This window comes from Chinchilla lanigera, unplaced genomic scaffold (assembly GCF_000276665.1).
Source record: "Chinchilla lanigera isolate Chin_1 unplaced genomic scaffold, ChiLan1.0 scaffold00021, whole genome shotgun sequence".
NCBI lineage: Eukaryota > Metazoa > Chordata > Mammalia > Rodentia > Chinchillidae > Chinchilla > Chinchilla lanigera.
The window spans coordinates 795,330-818,589 of NW_004955422.1; the positions used below are offsets into that span (position 1 = coordinate 795,330).

The window sequence follows — 23,260 nt, forward strand, 5'->3', positions numbered from 1 at the left end:
TAACATTTAGTTCGTGTGCCAGGCGTGGTGGTGCACACCGGTAATCCCAACACTGGGGAGGCCAAGGCAGGAGGATAGCTGTGAGTTTGAGGCCAGCCCAGGGTACATAGTGAGTTCAAGGCCAGCCTGCAGTACAAAGTGAGATCCTGTCTCAGAAACAAAACAAAACTCATTTAGTTTGTGTTAGATGCCACAAAAGTGATATGAAAATACCCTTTATGGGTGTTCAGTTATGGGAGATTTAGGAACTTATTTTTTTTAGATTTAGAAACTTAAAAATAGAGGTTGAACTGCTTTTGTAGATTGAGCAAGGTTTTGTTGCTGGGTTTTTGTTTTTATTTTGACACAAGGTCTCACTCAAACTCTTGGCGATCCTCCTGCCTCTGCCTCCCAGATGCTGGGATTACAGGTGTGCACACTTGGCCCATTCTTAAGAATCTTCAAAACTTATTCAGAAGATAGTGGTGGAAAACCTTGGTTTTTAATTAAAGAAAACTAGTATTTTTATAATTAACTATTAGAACCAAGAAGATTTAGCTGGGCATGGTACCCCACACCTGAAATCCAAGTATTCAAGAGACTGCGACAAGAGGATCATTGTGAGTTCTAGGCCAGCCTGGGCTATATAGTGAGTGCAGGACCACCCTGAACTGTACAGTGAGCCCCTCTCTCAAAAAAAAAAAAAAAAAAAACCTAGAAGATTTGAATATGATATACTTTCTTTGTTATCCAACAGATACTAAAAGGTGAACTAGTCCTGCTAGTTCTTTTTGGAATTTAAATTGTTAATGGTTTAAATAAATCTTAAGAGTAAGATCTTGAAACAGTGGCAGGAAGATTGAAGTTAATGGTGTGTTCTGGGTGTAGGTGTTAGTAGTGTGAGACTCCCCCTAGGTTCTTCATGTTTTTTTAAGAGTAGGAAGAATTTAATGAGAGAAGAAAAGCTTCTCTCTGAGAGGGACAGAAGGGCCCAGAAAGTGGGTTGCCCACCAACCCCACTTCTCAAGGGTATTCTATTGAGCAAAGCCACAAGGTGAGGCGGGCTGAAATTGGGACAGAACTATAACCCATCAATAAGGTTACAAGTATAGTTGGTTAGGTAATATTGATCCAATGGCAAATCATAGGATGGGCGTGAGGCGGGACAAAACTGTGGTCAACCAACAAGATTAGAAGTATAGTTGCTAGGGTAATATTGATTAAATGGGAATCAAATGCCTGCTTAGGTTCTTGACAGTGGCAGAGATACAAGTGAAGATATTAAAATAGTGTTGTGGTCTGATGTAATAGGACTGAGGGAATTCATGGGCTTCACAATAGTTGTAGTTGGTGAGGGAATCCAACTAGTAGGCTTGGAGCAACAGTGGTGCATTAGATCATTTAGAAAAAACCTTAGGGTCATGGCAGCATGATTTATATTACAGTCATGTTTAGAAGTTTAAGAGGCAGAGTTTGTTTTGGATATAACTCAAGAGCACTAGGGTTATGTTCGAGATAGCCACATCAAGGGCCAGTATTTTAGTCAGTTCCTAGTATAGGCTTGGTAATCCAGTGGTTCTGTTGTAGTAGCTACTGGAAAGAAGGCTTCCCTGTCTTTGGCTACCCTGAAGAGTCCTTTACTGTGTAGTCAGTTGTTCTTTTATAGTCATTTTATAGTATAAGTTTTGTTAAGTGTACTTAAATATTATTAATACCTGATCTTGCTTTGAGAGCAAAATCCTGTAAGTTCCTCTGAGAATTCTCATACTAGACAAGGAATAAGCGACATTGTCAGTTTCTTAGTTAAAACCAGGTGCCCTGATCTGAATGGTGACTTGACTTTGGCATCTATAGAGAGAGTAGTCATGTTGAGGGAGGACAGGAGACTGGTAAGCTGAATAGCAATACCATATGAAGTAAAAAAAATTTTTCTTGTATCTTTTCGGAAATTAGTTGAAATCTTTAAAGAGGACTCCCTCTGGAGTGCAGTAAGAATATATAATGGAAGTATCATTTTTATTTCATGCAGCTCAAAGAAGATGAACGGCACCCTGGACCACCCAGACCAACCAGATCTTGATGCTATTAAGATGTTTGTGGGCCAGGTTCCCAGAACCTGGTCTGAGAAGGACTTGAGGGAACTCTTCGAACAGTATGGTGCTGTCTATGAAATCAACGTCTTAAGGGATAGGAGCCAAAACCCTCCTCAGAGCAAAGGTGAGGCCTTTGGGTTTGTGACAGGGTTGAAAGAATTAGGTTTTCTATGTCATTCCTGCCATGTGCATCCTGTCCTTTGTTGCCAGGGTGCTCCTGCGGTCACGTAGGGAAAAAGTCTGTCCTTTTATAGGAGCTGTATTTTCCAAACCACAGTGGCTTAGAGATTAAAAATTAAGGTGGCATTATGAGGATCACTTGTAAATTGGATCTGGGCAGTCCTTTGTGAGAGCTCCAAGTTCCAGAGCCAGACCCGTGGGAGCATCTCCTTTGGTCTTGGAATGGAGTGATAGAACTAAGACTGTTAACCAGCCTCACACAGATAGGTCTGGACTAGAGGAAAGGCGAAAAATCTGTGGGCTGAGCTACAGAGCCCTCACAGGATGTATCTACGAGGAGGGACTTATTTAGGCCGCTGGTTTGCCATAGCCTGCACAGTGAGCAGGGAAGGGAAGACTAAGCTGCTTCCCGAAATAGCAGCCAAGTGGACATTCTGTAGGACTGATAGCGGGTCTGCATATACTCTCAGACACGCTCTCATTTTCCAGTGACCAATTTTAGAGCAACTTTCTGTGAAAAGTGTGCTGTGGTACAAGTGTGAGCAAGCGTGGTCGTCATGTTTGAAACGAGCTTAGGATCCCGAAGTGGGGGAATTATTTTATCTTTCTGGTTTGAGTAACCAAAATTATAAAGTAGCACTGTTTTCAAAGTACTGACTTGATCTTGTATAATCTGGTTTATTTTAGGGTGCTGTTTTGTTACATTTTACACTCGTAAAGCTGCATTAGAAGCACAGAACGCTCTTCACAACATGAAAGTCCTTCCCGGGGTAAGAATGCTCTGAGGGAACAAAACTGTAGTGGTTGTCAGGCATGGACTGTGCTCGCACATGTCAGGCACACGCTGGGAACCGTCTTGAGGAGACAGAGCCACCACAGCAGTTGCTAGAAAGGAGGAAATAAGAATATAAGCTGAAGCTGGTGTGGTGATTCATGCCTGTAATCCCGGCACTTGGGAGGCTGAGGCAGGAGGATTGCCGCAAATTCAAGGCCAGCCTGGGCTATGTTGTTAGTTCAGGAGCAGGCTGAACTATATACAGCAGGACCCTGTCTCCAGAAAAAAAAAAAGAATATGGGCTGAAAGCAGTTCTCACTCTGCCAAGAGTCTTGGCTTCTTGACTCATCTTCTTGCTGTTGTGTTTTGTGGAGAAAGTTCATAAGGCAGATATGAGTTCAGAGAGGTCTCCTAGGGCTTTAATTAGTATCTGTTTGATAGTCTTCATTTCTGGTTTGAATGCTAACCCTGTACTTGAAGGTAGCGTTTGTGGTTGTTCCTTTTCAGATGCATCATCCTATACAGATGAAACCTGCTGACAGTGAGAAGAACAATGGTAAGCAGACAGATCACACCTTCCCCTTAAAAGATTTCTTCTTAGTTTGCTTGCTGCTCTTCATGCGACCTGGATTCAACTGTTCTTTAAGAAATCTGTCACCTACAATTTGGTTTTAATAAGTACAATGCATGAGTGAGAAAAACAGTTGACAGGGAAATGTTACAGAAGCATTTTAGAATGAACTGGGATGTCCTCAGTAAGTGTAATTTCTTATGGACAGAAATGAAGAGGGAGATGAACAAATTGGGAAGGAGAGCTTAGTTTCCAGAAAATCATTTCCTGAGCTCATGCTCAATAAGGACAAGGCCACATTCAGCTCAAGCACTGCAATCTTGAAGCCCAACAGTGCAAAATGGGATGAGTTCCGGCCCTGGCCTCTCCCACGGGTCTGGAGCCTACAGAGAATTCAGACTCCAAGGCTTAACGATAGCAACTGAATAACGTGGCTGCAAAGACATTGACATTGATGGTGGGTGGAGATCTGGGATCATCTTTGTTCTGGTTCCTTAACTGAAATCTTCCCTGAACCCAGTTTGGCTCAGTCTTTCTTGTTTAGAAGAGAATTTGCTGTAAGCAAAATTGAAAACCTATATGAAGACAAACAGGAGCCTCCCAGGAGCCACACCTGACACCTGTGCCCTGTGTGCTTTGAAGACATACGTGGTCTCCAAGTGAAAATGTGGGCAAGAGAATTCATGTGAGGCTGGGTGCCAGTGGCTCTTCAGGAGTCATTTGGACAAAGCACAGCAGAACAGTGTGGAACGTCAGCCAAAAGTTCTTACTGTGTCTGTAAGAAGCACACAAAAGCAAGGATGTTAATTTTGAATTCCCAGAGTTGCAGTTGGAAACAAAAACAACTATTCAGAGTAGAAAGAAAGAAAAAAAAGAAAGTAGATGTTCTATGCACTGAAAAGTGTCTTCTATATTTTTGGTTATAACAAGTTTGCAAACTTCTTCTTCCTTTCATAGTATTGCTAGAAGGGGCAAATGTACTAAATAGTAGGCAAGATGAGAAGTCGGGTGTGGTGATGCACACCTGTAATCCCAGCACTTGAGAGGCTGAGGCAGGCGGATCATTTCGAGTTGAAGACTGCATAGCGAGACCCTGTCTCAAAAAGACAAAAAAAAAAAGAGAAGTAATTTGCATTTAATACCTACAATTGCTCTTAGAGGCATTAGGGTTATCTTTATTAATCACATGAGAAAGCCAGCACAAATTAGTCAACTTTTAACAAGAACCCAAACCTACCTACTTCATCTAAATACTTACAATTACATGTAATTTTAAGGTAGCAGTTGTCACAAGAGGAGATGTAAAGTTACACAGAAAAAGGTGTCTTGGAATCTGAAATTAGGGTATGCGGCAAGAGCCAGGATCCCCATGCCAGGTAGCCTGGCTCCTGCGTCTGCGCTACCCTGCCCCTGAGTATCAGTGTTGAAGCATTTTGTGTTTTACTCTCTTAGCAGTGGAAGACAGGAAGCTGTTTATTGGTATGATTTCCAAGAAGTGCACTGAAAATGACATCCGAGTCATGTTCTCTTCATTTGGACAGATTGAAGAGTGCCGGATATTGCGGGGACCTGATGGCTTGAGCCGAGGTGGTATACTTCCAGCTTTTAAAGATGCTTGTCTTAGGGCTGGGGATTTAGCTCAGCGGCAAAGCGCCTGCCTGGCAAGCGCAAGGTCGTGAGTTTGGTTCCTGGTACCGGAGAAAAATCAAAAAAAACAAACAAAGATGCTTGTCTTAAATTTAGAGTTTGTGTAATTGGACCACTGGAAATCAAATTCTTGCCCCACACCGCCCCATCCCCACTTTGGTACCCCTTCACGGTGAGGAGGTTGGGCCTGTTGCTTCCTGCTGGACCATTGATGTTCTTGGGAGTCTGCTACCACCCTGAAGGAATCACACTGTGTGTTTCAGTGTCATTTATTAGAATGTTCTCTGTGTGCTTAGAGGATCGCAATGCCAGATGGAAGCATTTCTTACCTTTTTTTTTTCTTTTCTAGAGGAATGTGAGGATATGATTCCTTCTTCCTCCTTTGAGCACATTCTAACCTGTGTACAATTCCCTGGTTTTTCATTCTAGTACTTACTATCTCATTATGATATACCTAGCTCTTCTACGGGCTTATAAGCCCTTGAGACCAGGGACCACATTCATGTCACTAGCATGATAGTGGCATGAAATAGGTGCTCAAATCAGTGTCTGTGAGGTAAACCACATTTCCCCCAAAATAAAACTGGATCTTATATTAATTTTTGGTCCAAAAGATGCAGTAGGGCTTATTAATCTTTTTTATGTACAACCATTACATTTATTCACGTATAGAAATCTTAATTTAAATACAGTCATATCCTCTTGTAGAATATCATCATAGCTCTCCAAATGCTGAGTTCTGGCCTGAACTTTATGCGACTCCATTTGCTATAGAACCCTTGGCCCCCATCTCTCATGGGCTACAATAGTGCGTTCCTTAAGTGCCTTCTTGTCCATGTGGCCTGCTCGTAGTGCTCTGGCAGCACAGGGGTCAATGATTTTATCCCAGGAATTCTTCACTCAAGTCCTGACGGCTTGCAGGCTGGGCTTCGCAAAGTTTCTGTTAAATCAAGTGTTAGTTGAAGACTTACGAGACAGAAATAGGAGCAACAAGACAGTTAAGAATGATGGACCACACAAAAGTGACAAAAAATTCCAAGTGCCAAAATTCAGAAAGCATTTCACATGAATGCACTAAATAATTCTGTTACAACGTGTGAGATAAGAATTATGAAGATTCATGTTTGATAAAACAGTATGTCCATTACCAAGAGCACATGCTATTCTTGTGTTGTGTCTGTACTCTGGTCATTTGGCAGTAAGTCTCCAGTTCATCTGTTTCCATAGGCCTTTACCTCTTGTCCGAAGGCACCAGCTTGGGTATTTACAAATACTTACAGTATCATTTAGTTTAAGTGTTAATGTCAAAAATATTATTTATTTACATTTACTTTTATATTAATATTATTTTGTAATTAGGTATGTCCATCATGTGTTGCAACAGGCATACCGAATGCATCCCTCTGTCTGATGATCTTAACCGGGCTTATTTTGGGGTAGGGCTTATAAACATCCCAAAAAATCATGCTAGGGCTCGTTTTGTTTTGTCTTCTTTTGGGGGAAATACAGTATAAGCAAGTGAATGGATGAGTTACTGACTTCTCTTACCAGGTTGTGCATTTGTGACTTTTACAACAAGAGCCATGGCACAGACAGCTATCAAGGCAATGCACCAAGCACAGACTATGGAGGTAGGGAGCACATAGGTGAAAGGGGAAGGAAATCACTGAGCTTGAGGGTGCAGACGGTTGGCCATCAGGGTCCTGCTGCTCGCATATTATTGAATTGCCTTAAACCTTAGATAGCCAGTCTTTCTCAAGGCTAAAAATCGGTGCTTTCTTTAAAATTAACATCCTGGACTAAGTATAGTAGTGTGTGCCTGTAGTCCCCTCTTCTGAGGAGACTGAGGCATGAATGTCACGTGTCTTCAAACCTAGGAGTTTGAGGCCACACTGGGTAACGTAGGAAGATCCTACCTCAAAAAAATAAATCCATAAACAGATAAAAGTAATATACTAGAGATAGTTGCCCCTTTAAATTTTTTTTTGCCACATACTTATCAGGAGGAGGGATCTTTGCCAGGAAGTGAAATAAAAAATATAGCCTGCATGTTATCTAAAAGAGATTTTGTGCTTCGTCCAGAAGGATTTGACCCCTAGTTTTGCTTTTTCCTAGGGCTGCTCGTCCCCTATGGTGGTGAAGTTTGCTGATACGCAGAAGGACAAAGAGCAGAAGAGAATGGCCCAGCAGCTCCAGCAACAGATGCAGCAGATCAGCGCGGCGTCTGTATGGGGGAATCTTGCTGGGCTGAACACTCTTGGACCCCAGTACTTAGCAGTGAGTCTTTATGGTGTGCTTTCTGCAGGCTGTGCAAGCTCCCAGCTGTTTCTTCTGCTGTCCCTCGCTGACAAACACAGTGGCATTTACAACTTCTGGCGTAGAGAGAGATTCTGTGCAAAAATTCAGGCACTGTGATGTCCTTTAAGTCACACTGGTCTGTCAGCATTTCTCACTCTCCCTGTCATGTGTCTTCAGCTATATCTTGAGGGTTTTCCTACAGTTTTAAAGTGAAATCTTGATGATCCCATTTAAAGATTCTGAAATGTCTCATTTTTTCCTGACTCCAAGAGAAAAATCTCTGAGGGAATCTTAACTACCTACCAAGCGTCATTCCCATATCTCTTTCACCACAGGCATAGGGCATTATCATAATCCTTGTTGAGTCTTCTCCCAAAAGCATAATAAATGTTTCTGTCAGTGGACTGAAAGGTAAAGAGATGAATATGAGTATTATTAAATGAGAATTATAGGCATATATTTGAGTTCACCACATTGTGAATAGATTTTCTTTGACTTGATCTCTCTGTTGAGTTTGAGTCACATAGAATAAAAGGAGTTCCAACTGTAATTTGTTACTTAGATTGAGTCAGTTTTCAATATGTGACATAGATGATTATTACTACTGCTTTAATCCTTCGAAGGATTGCACCTAGCACAAGAACTGAAACTGTCTTGTCTTGTCTTGTTTGCTCTTTGAGACAGGGTCTTACTGTGTAGTTCAGGCTGGCCTTGAACACACTATGTAAAGCAGGCTGGCCTTGAACTTGAGGTGATCCTCCTGTCTCAGCCTCCCGGGTGCTGGGATTACAGGGATGGGCCACCATGCCCGGCTGCCTGGCACTGTTCATGAGTCAAAAAAAAAACACAAAAACTCGGCTCATCTCTGAAGCTGTAACTGGTGAAACCACCAAGTTCACACTAGATAGCCTACAGATACCCACATAGGAATAACTAGTGCCATCATGCAGTCCTCATTGTTTCAGATCCTGTTTACTGTAGACAAAGAAAAGGTAATGATTTCTCTTCCACAGTGCTAAGTTTTATTTAATTTGATACTCCCTGGTTTCTGTATTTCTATAACCCTAGAGAAGTCCCGGCTTATTGTGCCTTGTATTTCTCGCAGAAAATTCACAAAGGTTTTGAATCTCTTCTTAGGGGTGTTTATATCACTGTCATACTCAGCACGCACACAGTGATATGTATTGAGGCTTGTGGTCTCTTTCAGTTAGAGACCTGCCCTAAAAGCTGTTTGTTTGTTCGTTTGTTTGTTTTTAAGACAGAGTCTCACCACATAGTTCAGGCTGGCCTGGAACTCACTATGTGGCCCAGGCTGGCCTCAAACTCACAGGTACCCTCCTGCCTCAGCCTCCCAAGTGCTGGGATGTATGCCACCATGCTGGGCAAAGCTGTTCTTATTTAGGAAGGAGATGGGCTTGCCTTGTCCAGTATGTGAAGTCCACCACTTGGGACTGAACCCTTTGCCCAGGGTATTTAAGAAGACAGCAGTAAGCCAGGCTTAGGTGGGAGGATCATTGCAAGTTCAAGACCACCCTGGGCTACAAGGTGAGCTCAAGGCCAGCTGAGCTGCATAGTGAGACCTTGTCTCAGAAAGACCAAAAAAAAAAAAAAGCAGTGAGGACGCACAGGTGCTATAGGACTGCATACGTGGCGGCACATCATCATTCCTCAGGAGACTGTTCAGACTTGTGTCTTTGTGGGGTTGTGGACACCTTTTAGAAGTGAGAAAGAGCGTGACATAGTGGCACGTGTCAGTAATCCTAGCTACTTGGAAGGCCTAGGCAGAAGGATTGTGAGTTTGAGGTCAGCCTGGGTAATGTAGTAAGCTCCTGTCAAAAAAAAAAAGAAATGGTAAAAATGATTTGCATTGTTGTCATTCATTGTCCTTCTGAAGGTTAACCTGAAATCTGTTGGTAAACTCCGCCCTACAGAGATTCAGGACCCGGGTCATATGTCTGTAGCAATGGGAAACGGGTCAAGTAAGGATCTGGTACAAGAAAACTGATTTTCCATTAGGAACAGCAGTTGGTTGTGAATGCAGTTGGAGCAAAGGTTTTCATTAAGTTAATTGGATGAAGGCTGTAGCTTGCCAAGTGACAGGAAGGTCAGAGAGTTCTAAGCTCACAGACAGACCCCCTGGTTTTACTCATGACGGAAATAGTCACTGAAAGAACATACACCAAACTCGGTGTAGACTGACCTGTCCATCATTTGGTCATCTGCAGCTAGGAAGACACGTCTGGAGGAGAGGAGCTAAACAGAGCTGCATCAGTAGGGTGCTTGGGAGCCCTGATTAGTCGTGGGTGCATTGTAAGTGGTCAAAGATAACACCAAGAAGTACTATAAAATGTCAGATGTGATATTTAAAACTGGTGTGGACTAGAAATTGGGTATCCAGATGGACACAGTTTGCAGAATAAGATGTGTTGGCCTAAGAAAGGAGAATTTAGGAGAGAAACCAGAAATGTAGTCATCCGTATGCAGGCACTGATGGCAGTCAGCTGTGCCGCTGTGTGAATTTAGTTTCTGTCCCTGTGCCACTTTTGTCCTGTGCTGTGCACTGCGTGGAGACTGGCACGTGGTTCGGTGTCTGTTGAACGTGCTCTCTTCCGGCCTAGTGCTTTTGCTGTATTGTCCTGTCCTGCGCTGTCACGAGGCTCGTGTTTCTGTCATGTCAGCTTGGGGTCTCGTCTCGGACTTTCCTCTCTGGGGGCCTCTGCACTCTCGCTTTGCTGTGCTGTAGAGTTATCCCAGATGCAGAACCAGCCCTCACTCTCACTCTTGTTCTGTTTTTTGGTGTAATGTCTAGCTTTATTTGCAGCTCCTTCAGCAGACTGCCTCCTCTGGGAACCTCAACACCTTGAGCAGCCTCCACCCGATGGGAGGTAAGTGTCCAGTGCCGTGGAGGAGCAGCAGTGCCCAGGCCAGCAGATCCAGCTGCCAGTGGGCTGAGAATCTCACAGTGTTTATGCAAAAGCAGAATGAATAAACAAAACAAAACCGCTAAGATGACTGTCCCAGGACTCAGCTGTTTCGTCTCTGTAAGGTGGCTCTGTTGCTAGTTGATGTCATATTGCTCCGAGGGGTGCTGCTGCCTACTGCCTTCCTAAATCACTGTTGAGGAAGAAGGTGGAAAAGACGTGTTACACCTGGGGGCAGCTGAGGCCATTCTGATGAGTAGGAAGCGCAGAAGCTTTCAGCCAAGGATGGCCTCCTTGCAGACGGCTGCTTCTGAAGCCGCTAGGACCCGGGCAGTGAGCACAGCGTGTCGCACACGTGCTGTTTCACGGGCCCATGTCTGGATTTACAGTGACTTGGGTCCATGGACGGACCTGAGCCAGGGCTCCAGCGCTGCCTGTACCGTGTCTTCTGTCTGGGAAAGCGAGGCACTGCATTTGAGAAAAGGAGAGTCTTTAGTGAACTGTGTTTTGCAGTGTGAACATTTTTAATAGTGGTTCACTTTGTCCTGGGAAGTTCAGCTGGCTGTGGTGTGGGAAAGTTGCTAGATTGTAATGGACACTGTGTTTTCACTCTCACCCCCTCAGCCTGCCCCTTGCCCACAGTCCGCCTTTCCAAGGCAGTGACTGGCTTGCAGCATCTATGGCACAATTCACATTTCTTTGTCTCCCCTGAGCTGTCACCTCGATTCTGTCTGCAAGTCTTTGCCTAAGTGTTCTCTCTTCCGCTGATGATTAATCTGCTATTCAGGTGCCGAGGTTTTCTTTATTCTTTGTGATATTGCTGTTCTCGTCTGCACTCTCTCCCATCATTCCTCTTGGGTCTTCTGGGAACAGTCTCTTCTGCCCTTTCTGCTTCTCCTTCACTGCACAGAAATCCCTGGAAAGTTTGAGTGAAGCCTTGGACACAGTCCCATTCTGCACCTTAGCATCAGGCGTTGTTCCCTGGGATTTCTGGCCTGCAGTGGAGCACAGACCTGCTCCTCCTGTGATTTCCTACCTGCCCACCCCAGTATCAGTGCTCACCTGAGGTGTGATGCTGCTGTGTCAATTAACTCTTTTCTGAGAGGTGATTTCAGATTTCTTCTCATTTATTGATTGGTACTAGGAATTGAACCCAGGACCTTGACACTGAGCTACATTCCCAGCCCTTATTTTTTTATTTTTTGAGACAAGGTCCGACTAAGTTGCTCAGGTTGGACTCTACCTGAAATCTTCCTGCCTCAGCCTCCCACAGTGCTGGGATTATAGGCACGCACCCCCACCCCTGACCATGTCTGCATCATTTTTGGAACCGTGTGATAATGCTTATAAGGCTCATCTAGAACAGTTGCTTCTGCCGCCATCACTGGAGTGGATATCGGCCAACCTTACCTGCTGGCTGACTCTTGGCTTTGGTTGTTGCAGGCCTCAATGCGATGCAGTTACAGAATTTGGCTGCATTGGCTGCTGCAGCTAGCGCAGCTCAGAATACACCCAGTGGTACCAATGCTCTCACTACATCCAGCAGTCCCCTCAGCGTCCTCACCAGTTCAGGTAAGCGTGGCACAGGCGCCACCATGCACTAGGCGCCTCAGACAGCTCTCCTCTGTCATGTTGTGTTATCCTGGAAAGGGATGGTGCCTTCTCCAGAGGGGTGCGGCTACCAGCTGCAAGTGTTCAGATGTCATACCCTGGCTTTAATTTTCAGTCTGTTACCATTATCATTGGTCTCTGGCCTACAAGGACAGTTACGAGAATGGAAAACCTGTTTGCAAGTAGAATCCCTGGGTAGAATCACTCTTAAGCATCGGTTCCTATTATAGAATGAGACAAACGATGGCTTGAAGATTTTTTAATTTTTAAATTATATTTTATTAGTACATGTTTGGAGTACATAACGATCACATTTATCATGGGGCAGAGGTTTGTACACTTACATAACACATGAGAATTTTTCCCATCTGTCCAAGATCTCTCCATCTCTTGTTCCCCTTCCTATTTGAAAAAGATCTCCATGCTTCCTATTATCTGTCTTTTATTTAGTCTTTTTTTTTTTTTTTTTTTTTTGACTTTTGAGACAGGGTCTCACTATGCAGTTCAGGCTGGTCTTGAGCTCACTTTGTAGCCCATGCTGGTCTCGAACTCTCAACAGTCCTCTTGCCTCAGCCTCCTGAATGCTAGGACTACAGGCGTGCACCACCACGCCCGCCCTGTTTGGTCTTAAAGAGGAACCTTGTGATACTTAAATTTGTGTATCTGGGTTATTTCACTTACTACTATGGTCTGGAGGTGCATCCAGTTAGCTGCAGATGCCTCAGGGTTACCCTTCATGGGTAGAGTAGTACTTCACTGTATATAAACCCTGCATTTGCTGTATCCTTTCGTCTGTTGATGGGCATATTGGCTTTTCCAAGGCTCAGCTATTAGAGATGGCTTGGGTTTAACTCCTGGATTTCTAATAGCAGGGTCCTCACCCAGCTCCAGCAGCAGTAATTCTGTCAACCCCATAGCCTCACTTGGAGCCCTGCAGACACTCGCTGGAGCAACAGCTGGCCTCAACGTTGGCTCTTTGGCAGGTAAGGGGGAGCCCTGGTTGTCACCAGATCATTCCCTGTGTAAGGAGCATATCTTGGCCCACCTAGGTAGTGCTGCCACTAGAATAATTTCAGTGGTCCGGATAGTTAGCAATACTAATGGGATTTAAAGTCAGACCTGAGTCAGTCCCCCTTCTCTTCATCTGAGAAGCAGCAGTGAGACTACCTTGGAGGGTGCTGAGGGAGCTCAAGCTCACTGAGAACAGAGGGAAAGCATTGATGAAAACGTTCCTTGCTTCAGAGATTAGCCTGGTGCTTAGTCGGGAGGATGAAAACAGTGAATGGTAGTTGCTATTTTGATGATGGAGTGAACGCACATCTTCTCATCAAGGGATCCACATGTACCCTTTTAGTCCTCAGTCCTGAAACCCTTATTGTACCACATCCCGCCTCTGTATGAGAAAGTGGTAGAACAGCCAAAGAGGAGATGGAGCCAGGCGTGTGAATGGTGTTGGTTCTTCCACCCGTTGCAGGAAGCTGCTGGAGAGAGCCACACCTGAGGGTGGTATTTATTAATGTCCTAAACTCTAATCAGGTGGAAGGGTGAACTGTTGGCGGGTATCTCTAAGTATACCCATCTTTGGCTCTGTGGAGCTCTTCAGAACATTAATCCGGCTCTTCCTCAACCAAGGGATGGCTGCTTTAAATGGTGGCCTGGGCAGCAGTGGCCTTTCGAATGGCACCGGGAGCACCATGGAGGCCCTCACCCAGGCCTACTCTGGTATCCAGCAATATGCTGCTGCTGCACTCCCCACCCTGTACAACCAGAACCTGTTGACACAGCAGAGTATTGGTGCTGCTGGAAGCCAGAAGGAAGGTGAGTGTCAGTGAGCCAGGGGTCGGGGTCCGGCTGTCCCCTTTGCATCAGAGTTGGGAGGCAAGGAAAGGCTGGGGGACCCTTGGAGGCGCTCAGACCTCTGTTGGGAGTAGACTGAGAGGCTCTGGAAAGTGCGGTGTTTTTCGACAGAAAGATACTGGCCACCCTGTGTTTGCCATCATTAGACACTAATCTGTTTTGTTAGGAAGCCTTCTGTCTGGGTCATAGATCTGTCAGAGGCTTTGCTATGGAATTTCCTTGCTTTCTGACATATTTTATCCTCATTGAGGAGAAACGGGTGATGGGACAGAGCTGGAGCCAGTGGGTTGGCAGAATAGGAAATAGGTCCTTTGACATAGGAAATAGGTCCTTTGACGTAAGTGGAATTAAATTCAGGAGAAGCTGTCTAGACAAGGCTTGACAGTAGTGTGTAGGAGAGAGAGTCCTGGGGACCCCTGGGCACTCTTACTGGAGTTTTGTTTTGTTTTGTTTTGTTTTGTTTTGTTTTGTTTTGTTTTATCACCATGCAAGGTTTAAGCACTCATGTAGGAAAGAGACAAATACCTACTTGGCCGTAGTAGCAAGAAGTGCTGCTCTGTCATTCCTTACCTGCCTGAGAATTGCATACTTCCCAGTCCTGGAGGTGTGTTGGTGGAGGCTTCTCCTAAACCATTTTATTTATTGTTTTGGGATAGGATCTCATTGTGTAGTTCAGGCTGGCTTTGAACTGAGTATGTAGTGCAGGCTGCCTGCCTCAGCTTGCTGAGGGCCGGGATTACAAGTGTGCCAGCCACACCCAGCTGTAAACCAGTATTTTAGTGGCGACTACAGAGACAGTAAACAGCAAAAAGCATGGGCTACTTGAGCTGGTTCTCTACATTGTCCCCAGTGCAAAAGGGGTAGGGAGCACGAGAGTCACTGCTCCTTCTGCAGAATGTTCAGAGCAGCTCTTGAAGGTGACATTTCACTCGGGATCTCACGGAAGCAAGCCAGGAACCGCAGGTGCAAAGGCACTGCGGCGGCAGTCTTCTGGAGAATAGCTGGATAGGTGTAAGTGGTTAGAAGAAGAAAATGTATTCAGTTTTTGTGCTAAGTATTAGTCATAGGCTGTTTTTCAAAGGTGATTTCCTTTTACCAGAGTGTAGTTTACATATGGTTAATTCACCCACTTTTGTATACAGCTCAAAAGAGCTCTGGTGAGGCAATCCTGTAGCTGCCATCAAGCAAATTAGACATTTCCATCACCCCAGGAACTCCTTCCAGCCCCTCCTTAGACATTGACTGAGCTCATTCCTGCTTCTAGCCACGACCACACCCTTGCTCTCCCTGGAGTTCCTAGGCACAGTTTTGGAACCTGCTTTCTTCCCCACCCCACCCCACCCCCGGTACCAGGAATCGAACTCACGACCTTGCACTTGCCAGGCAGGTGCTGTGCCGCTGAGCTAAATCCCCAGCCCCTGGAACCTGCTTTCATTATAACCTCTTCTAGTTCCTCTCTTCCATGGCTGCTGGTCTCTCTCCCTGCTCCACCCATGCCTGCCTGCTTCCTGTCCCAGCATCCTGCCCACTGGCCAGTAGAGCCCCACCATCCTTGGAACCTACCTCAGCACAGCAGGAGGCATTTTTGTGGTGATTGTGCTTTGGGTCCCTTCCTGGTGCTTGGAGAATTTCTTTCCTTCCCCCAGAGGTTGTGTGTGTTGACTGTGACAGTTTAGCGTAGGCGGGGGTGAAGAGCCATCGGCACAGGGTGGTGAGCATGCTGGCACTGACACTTTCCATCTGTGGATATTTTGAAGGTCCAGAGGGAGCCAACCTGTTCATCTACCATCTCCCCCAGGAGTTCGGAGATCAGGACCTGCTTCAGATGTTTATGCCCTTTGGGAATGTCGTGTCTGCCAAGGTTTTTATAGATAAGCAGACAAACCTGAGCAAGTGTTTTGGTACGTTGACTTCTCTTCTGGTGTCGGGTTCAATGAAGTAGTTTACTGCTGAGAGAGAAAACAGGACTTGCTGTTACGGTAGCAGAACAACTTGGAGTTGCGATTGGGCTTTGTTCAGCTGGCCTTGGGCAGCTCAAGTGACCTTTTCCTGAGCCTCAGGTTTCTAACATCTGGAGTGGAGATGATGTCTGCTCACAGCTCTGCTCTGGAGGGAAAAATAATGTATGAAAAATGGCTTGCAAAGAAATGGGGCTGTGTAGGTGGCTGTGTAGCTATCAGGTGGCACTGTTAGGGATTAATGTATTTCTTGTGCTATTTCCAGAGTTTTGTCCTTGCTAAGAAAAATTGGGACCTGTGACTAACTAAGGCGTCTATCTCTGGCATAAGGAGGACTGAGGCCCCCCTTGCTCACCCTGGGTTTCTGCTTGGACACAGGTTTCGTAAGTTACGACAATCCTGTTTCGGCGCAAGCTGCCATCCAGTCCATGAACGGCTTTCAGATCGGCATGAAGCGGCTCAAAGTGCAACTCAAGCGTTCGAAGAATGACAGCAAGCCCTACTGAGTGCTCCCCTCTGAGACTGGAGTGAGAGGGTCTTCTGGTAAGTGGGGGAGGAGCACCCTTAACGATTCGAAGCCCCGAGGCTGTGTGGGCAGCCCCGACCCTGATCCCTGCCACTCTCGCAGGCACGGCTTGCCCTGAAGACTCGGCTACGGCCTTCTGTGGGAGTTTCGCTTCGTACAGAGGACGAGTTTGTGCTTTGGTTTCCAGTATTTTACTTTGGAGTTTAGGTGCCATATTCTGAGATTTTTTTTCCCCCCTTTATTTAAAAGTTTGCCGTGTTTGTAACCAGTGTGTGTTGAGATGGACCAACATCAGACTGCCCTGGGGGTGGGAGAATGGGGAAGTATTTTTCAAAGATGAAGATCAGGATTTGACCCAAATCACCCCAAGAGAGAGGACTGAGTGGAAAAAGCATGACCCTTAGAGTGTCCCCGAGTGCATAGCGGGGGTGCTTTGGAGGAGAGGCAGGTGACCTGACACCTAGTGTCGTGCAGCCGCAGGCGGAAGCTGCTTCACAGCTGCCTCCCATGGAAATATACTGAGTTTCTGCCACCTATTTTTCAAATTCTTGTCCTGGATTTCTGCCCCTCTTTCCTAAAAGGGGGTCAACAATTCTCTGGAAATAAAGTACCTCTTAAATTAACTGATTTATGCAAAAAGCAGGGAGACATCACCCATTCCTGGCCTTCAAGCCTCCGTTGGTAGTGGATTGCCCTGCCTGGCTGGTGGCTGTTGGGAGAAGCACCCAGGAGGTCATTCTTAGTTACATCAACATCAGATTAGACCCTGGCCCATTTCCAGCAAATCCCCTTTTTAAAAAGGCCTCTGTGCAAGACATTGCTGGGTCTCTTTCCTTAGAGTCCATTCTAAGCCACAGTTTTCTCTGAGGGCAGATCTGCTGGGTGTGCTCTGGGCAGTGATCAGGAGCCACCTCGTTGTGAGGGGAGGAGCCTGTGCCTTGGTGTCCTGAGCCACAGGGTCCCTTCAGGCCCGGCTGTTGTGTTGACCGCAGCCAGGCCTCATACAGAGGGAGAGGCAGAGATACGCACTTCTCCTCGACTCAGTTGAGGTGTCCCAGAGGTAGTATCCCACAGTTATGGCACACGCCTCCGCCAGCCACGCCAGTCCCATCTTCTGCTCTTGGGGACAGAGAAACAACAGCACGTTTACAGCCTCTGGATGGATTTAGTGTTCATTTACCTCAGTATTACTCTGTTCATTGTTGTCCTCGCGCTTAGTTAGCTGCCCACTGCCTCCCACAGGCCTCGCTCCAGCTCAGGCCTCTGGGCTGTGCCTCTGCTCCGAGAAATGCTGTGGGGTGGGAGCTGCAAAGACGTGCTGTTGGTGGGGCTTCCCTGGCAGTCGCCTGTGGAGGGGACTGGGTGCCCAGGCCCCTGGGAGCTTACCCCGCCCTCACCAGTAGGAGTCGGCCCGACCACGGAGAGCACGGGGAAAGGGCCGTTTTGCTGTAACTCAGAAGGGGCGCTCTCCCTGCCGTGCTGTTCCTGGGGTAGCAGCCAGGGCTGACCGTCTTGCTGCAAACTGGTGGTACTGGATTATCCCACTGGAGCAGGGACGGCCATCCCTTCTTGTAGTGATAACTGGGGTCTGTTGTCCTCTGAGAAACGTGAAACGTACCCATCTTAAGCGGACCCACGTAAACTTGAATTCTGCACACTGGGAGAAATGTGTCCTGTGTTTCAAAGGAGAAAACTGTTCTAAAGGCTTCCAGGGTCATGATGGGATTTTTTAAATAAATGCAAAAAATAAAAAGAAAAAAGAATACAAAAAAAAGGAAAAAAAAGAAAAAAAAAAAGAAAAAATGCTAGGTTGGGGGAGACGCTGTTCTGAATCCCAACCGGCTGGAACCAAGAATGTTGTTTCTATTTTTATAGAAGTTTTATACAGCTCCGGGGTGGAGAATATTTATTACCTAAATTATATCTCTGGAAAAGGCCAGGATTTTATAGAATCCAGAATGTGATTGTTGTACACACAGGGTGCTGTGTATGATTGAAACTACTGACTTTCTGTGGCGTTCGCAGCCCGGCTAACCTGCCCGAGGGGAAGGCATTAATGCTGTGAATTGGCAGAGGAGAGAGCTGTGCTCTCCGGGCGCTGCCGGCGCCGTGCTCCCGACCTTCTGTTCTATCTTCCTCTTTGGCCAGAACTCTGCGGCCGCTCCCCCTTCCTCCACAGCCCTGTCTCACCAGTGCCCAGGGGTTTGTCCTGGGCACAGGTGCAGCCTGTCACCTTTGATCCCGCCAAGGCCCATACCCACTCGCATTGTCCCTTCTGAAAGGAGCACCGGCCCCTGGGGCCCTGGCTGCGCAGGCAGCCCGCGGGCCAGACCAACACCAACACCGTGGACCCCTCCGCCCAGCGTGTCGCACCGCAGCGGCACTGCCCTTGAGCACAGTTCTCTCCTGGGCCAAAGATGGTTTTGTGAAGAAGCTGCTCCCCTCTGAGTCTCACAGCGTGAGAGGGCTCAGCCCGGAGAGTAGAGACTCACAGCCAAGTCTTAAGCAATCCTTTTCTGTCGTGGAGGTGTCACTTACAATGTGCTTTCTGCTGTAGTTTTGTTTCTTCCTTGGGTTACATCATGAAATTGATTTGCCTTGAATGTGGCCAGACCACTATCTCCTGGGTCCCACACAAGTGGCCAGGGCCGGTGTGGAAGCTAAGAGCTTGGATTTCTGGGAACCAAGGGCTCTCCCCGTAGGTTGAAGCAGAAATCCCAGCTCTCCCTGCTGAAGAACCGCCCCCCACTCCCAGCCTGCATCTCTGCCTCCTCCCTGGGAGAGGAGAGGTGGGGCCCACCCCCAGAGACCTCCTCCTCCACCACTGGGCACTTCGAGGGAAATCCAAGCCTTAGGTTCCCTCTGTCTCTGGCAGCTGGATGTTTTCTTGGTGTCCTCCGTGTCCTTTTTGACTCTTCCCTGTGTCCATCGTTAGCATGTGCAAAGTCCCCTGTCATCCCGTCCCGCCCCGCCCCGCCCTGCTCCTCATTTCAGGGCTGTCCACACAGAGTGTCCTGTTCTCTCTCTCTGTTTGGATGTATTGCTCTGTGTAACTCAGTGGGTCTCCCTCTTTCTGGTTTGTTTTTTTTTCTAGATTCCTGCCGTTTGTTCATCGTTGTGCCTAAAGCATGTCGATGTGGCGTCAAGTACATCGTCCAAATCCCTGTCTCTTCAGCTTCTCTGATGCTTGAACTCTCACCTTTGACCTTGTGTTGACCTTTGATGCTGACGTGTATTTTTATTACATTTGTTTCTTTCTTTGTTTTTTCTTTTTTCTTTCCTATTTTTTTTTCTTTTCCTTTTTGTGCTGCCAAAATTGGTTTTGCTAGAACGACTGCTGAAGGGGAAATATTTAAACTTGCATTTGAATATAAAAAAATCTATTTTTCTAGAACTTCATAAGATAACCACTTGATTTTGTGATTCCAATTCTTTGTAATCGTCTTCAGAGCAGCCCTACTAGCACATACCGCGTGGTGTTTGTGTTTCCGTGAACACACAGCCAGTCCGTTTCTAGGCTTTGTTTCTGTGTGCTTAGTTTTAAAGACAACTTTGAAGTAAACAATGAAATAAAGGATGTCACTAAAACCTTTGAGGCTCCTGAGCACATTTTGCTGATACAGCTTGTGGGGCTTGAGGAGACCGCATGTGTTGTTGTTATTTTTGTTTTTCTGAGTTCTCGACTGCAGAACACACCCGAACCCCTCCTCTTCGACAGCAGGCTGCAGTTTGGGCCCCTGCCATCCCTTTTCCTTTTCTTCTGTGGTCTTCCTTGGGGGTGACCCTGCCGGGTATCCAGGACCCCGGCCATCCCTCAGCCCCGGCTCACCTCATGCTTATCCTGCAGTCTCCACAGCAAAATGTGATGCTTTGATCTTTTTGTTTTTGTATTGTTTTTGTGTTTTTATTTTGAGTATTTTTTCCCACTAAGATTATGCTCAGAAAAAAACAAGTTTTGCATGTTTCCTGCTATTTCTTCACACCTCCGTATATATCACCTTCACCTCTCTGTTTTCTATAGTTTGTGCAAAAACTGACCGATTTAAAAGGGTTTCAAAGAAGCTGTTTTAAATTGTTGTGGGGTTGATTATTTTTTTCAAGATTGTACTGTTTATTTTGAAGTGGCAACTCACTCCTCTATTGCCCGTAGAGCGTGTCCTGTGCACTTAGACTGTCACCTCGTGTGGCGGCAGGTCTCGGCAGGGTGCCGGGGACCTGGGCCACTCTGCCTGGAGGGGTGGGGAGGGGAGGGGAGAGGAGAGGAAAGGAGGGACCTGGACAGGCAGGGTGACAGAGACAGCGTGAAGGGGCTGAGGGGCACAGGAGGCCAGTGTAGGACCAGCACCCAGCGGGGGGGCGCCCTGACGCTGAGGGGGAGGGGCGCCCGCGCACGAAGTAGCCTGCCCGCGCTTTCCTAGGCGACAAGCACAATACCAGTCTTCACACTGTTTACACCCCTGAGCACCGCCCGCCCCAGCCGGCTCTGCCCTGCCTGGGTACTGGGGGAGCCAGGGCGGGGACTCGTTTTCTTCATTGGGTGAAGAGCCACATAGCTACTGCCCCTGGGTGCCGGGCCAGCCAGTGCTTGGGCTCCCGGAGGGGAACTTCCCCTCTTCCCCTGTGACTCCGTCCAGCTGCGGGGTCTTGGGACTTGAGGAAGAATGTGAAGGGAGGGGGAGAGGCCAGAGGAGAGGGGAGGGCAGGATGGGTCTGAGGAGGAAGAGGGAGCAGGAGAGGAGTTATGGGGCCCCCCAGCCCTAAGCGCTGGGGACAGAACTGTCCAGGGGATGGCGAGCTGTGAGGGACGGGGTGGGGGTAGAGGCACTGGCCAGCTCTGCCCACTGGGGTGGGAGGGGCCCCAGCCAGCTGCCTGGGCCATGCTGGAGGCCGCTCCCACTGGCGGGAGGGGCAGCCGCGAGGCCCCAGCGTCCGGCACGTCCAGCACGGGGAGAGGGTGGGGAGAGCCAGGCCGGCCCAGAGCCCGCGCCCACAGTCTGACTGCACAGAGCCGCCTCGCGGCACGGGCGCCAGGCCTGCCCCTCCTGGGACTGAGAAGCTGTGTTTGCCAGTGTATTTTGCTTTCGCTTCCAAGAGGAGCTCTGGGAAAACCTGTGGGTAAAATCAAATGCCAAACGTTGGACGTTGTTTCCTTTTCCTTTTCTCTCTCTGATTGTTTTAATTGTTCTGTGGTGGTTTTAATGGATTTGAGACCCTGGAGCGGCAGCTGCCTTTCTGATTTCCAGCTGCTTTTTGTGAATAATTTAAAAAGAAAAAAAAAAGAAACTTTACATTTTGGAGACAAACCTGTGTGAGTTTTTTATTGGTACAAACGTATTTAACACTAGGGGTTTTGTACAGTTTTTTGCCTTTTCTACTAGAAAACAATGTAAAGTGATTTCACAATGTGAAGAGAAAAAAAAATGCCACTATGACCAAACGCACAGTCTGTTCTGCAGCAGCAATGGGATTCAATCAACTTAAGTCGTGATTCAGCCGTAGAAACGCTTTTCCTTGACCTTGTTTGAGCTTTCCTTTCTTTCCTGTTTTGATTTGCAAAAGAAAATGTCTTTTTTGTGTGAACTTGTGTTGTACTCTGTAGAAAATTATGGATTTTACTTTAATGGTTTTTTAAAAAAGGTAAGAAAAGTTTTTGTCGCTTTTCTCACCCAATCACAGAGTTTGTGTAGTGGATTAAAAAAGAAAAAAATTGTTACAAGTTTGGAGCAAGGGAGTATGTGTTTCAAAGGACTCGCCTTCCTTTTTTGTGTGTTTTTTCTTTTGTCCCAATGGGAAACCTAAATCTGTTTTAATTGCACAGACACACGGACAAAAAGTCATTTTGTATCTGCCAAGTGTGGTACCTTCCTTTGTTTATTTGCTATTAAATTGTTTGAGAAGAACAGATGCTATCTTCCGCGTTGTTGATTGCTGGGGCCAGGGGGGCGGGTCATGGCAAGGGTGAGGCTGGGGGTGTTTCCAACGCGGGGCTCAGCTGCGCCCTGTGTCCCTGACACTTTGCAGCTCCACTGCAGGCTGGTGCCTGCCCGAGGACCTGGAGCTGTCCCTGCAGTCCTCCTCCGGCGCTGCAGACTTCCTGGAAGTGGCCGGCCCCCGCGAACCTCACAGTGAAGCAGTCTCTCCGCAGGGCTTGGCCGCTCTGCCCGGAGTGGTTCCTGTTCCGAAGTTCCCTCAGGTCGCCGCCCTCGGTGGTTCTGGGGCTACCTTGGGCCTCTGAGAAGCTTCAAGGTCACACTTGGCCATTGGCCCAGGGGTCTTGGGCCGCGTACTGAAGAGTGAGATCTTTCATGTCGCTGCCATCCTGACCCAGGACCCTGGCAATTCTTGGCCGCTCACAACCCACGCGTGGGGTGTATGCAGCAGTAGTTCCGGTAGGGTGCAGAACATGGTAGGACGGAGGGGCTGGGCGCAAGCTCCCAGGAGCAGCCCTTCCTACCTTTGTGCCTCGGCCTTGGTTACCCTGGGTGCTGAGAGCCTGGGAAGGGCAAGACGCACTTGAGTGACAAGCTGACCACTTGCTCAAGAGGCTCAAAACCAGAACCTGTGCTGCTTGAGAGAGCCTTAAAAGATCTTGGCAACCAGGGGTTGCCTTTTAATTGTTCTTATTCATTTATTTATTTATTTTTGAGACAGGATCTCGCTGTGCAGTTCAGGCTGACCTTGAGCTCACCTTATAGCCCAGGCTGGTCTCAAACTCGCAGTTATCCTCCTGCCTCAGCCTCCTGAGTGCTGGGGTTACAGACATGTGCCACCACGCCCAGCTTATTCTTTTAAAAAGTTTAAAACCAGAACTTCGTGTCAGTAACTAAGTGGCTGTCCTCACTGC

At 47.1% G+C, this 23,260-nt stretch overlaps 1 protein-coding gene across 9 annotated transcripts in view; it reads left to right on the plus strand.

The window, feature by feature from the left end:
* Celf1 (CUGBP, Elav-like family member 1) overlaps positions 1-22,320 on the plus strand; it is a 75,633-nt gene extending 53,313 nt beyond the window's left edge. For 3 of the 9 annotated variants that reach the window (XM_013514126.1, XM_013514133.1, XM_013514132.1), the window contains 13 exons: positions 2,009-2,196; positions 2,940-3,022; positions 3,535-3,583; positions 5,051-5,185; positions 6,797-6,876; positions 7,361-7,522; positions 10,353-10,428; positions 11,908-12,036; positions 12,945-13,058; positions 13,708-13,893; positions 15,690-15,833; positions 16,269-16,433; positions 16,519-22,318. In XM_013514126.1, the coding sequence (XP_013369580.1) occupies positions 2,009-2,196; positions 2,940-3,022; positions 3,535-3,583; positions 5,051-5,185; positions 6,797-6,876; positions 7,361-7,522; positions 10,353-10,428; positions 11,908-12,036; positions 12,945-13,058; positions 13,708-13,893; positions 15,690-15,833; positions 16,269-16,396 (1,474 nt within the window). In that variant the 3' untranslated portion in view covers positions 16,397-16,433; positions 16,519-22,318. Of the gene's footprint in view, positions 1-2,008; positions 2,197-2,939; positions 3,023-3,534; positions 3,584-5,050; positions 5,186-6,796; positions 6,877-7,360; positions 7,523-10,352; positions 10,429-11,907; positions 12,037-12,944; positions 13,059-13,707; positions 13,894-15,689; positions 15,834-16,268; positions 16,434-16,518 lie in introns of all 9 variants that reach the window. The other 6 variants (XM_013514127.1, XM_005383961.2, XM_013514131.1 and 3 more) reach the window with 6 other exon arrangements.
* The last annotated feature ends 940 nt before the right edge of the window (positions 22,321-23,260 follow it).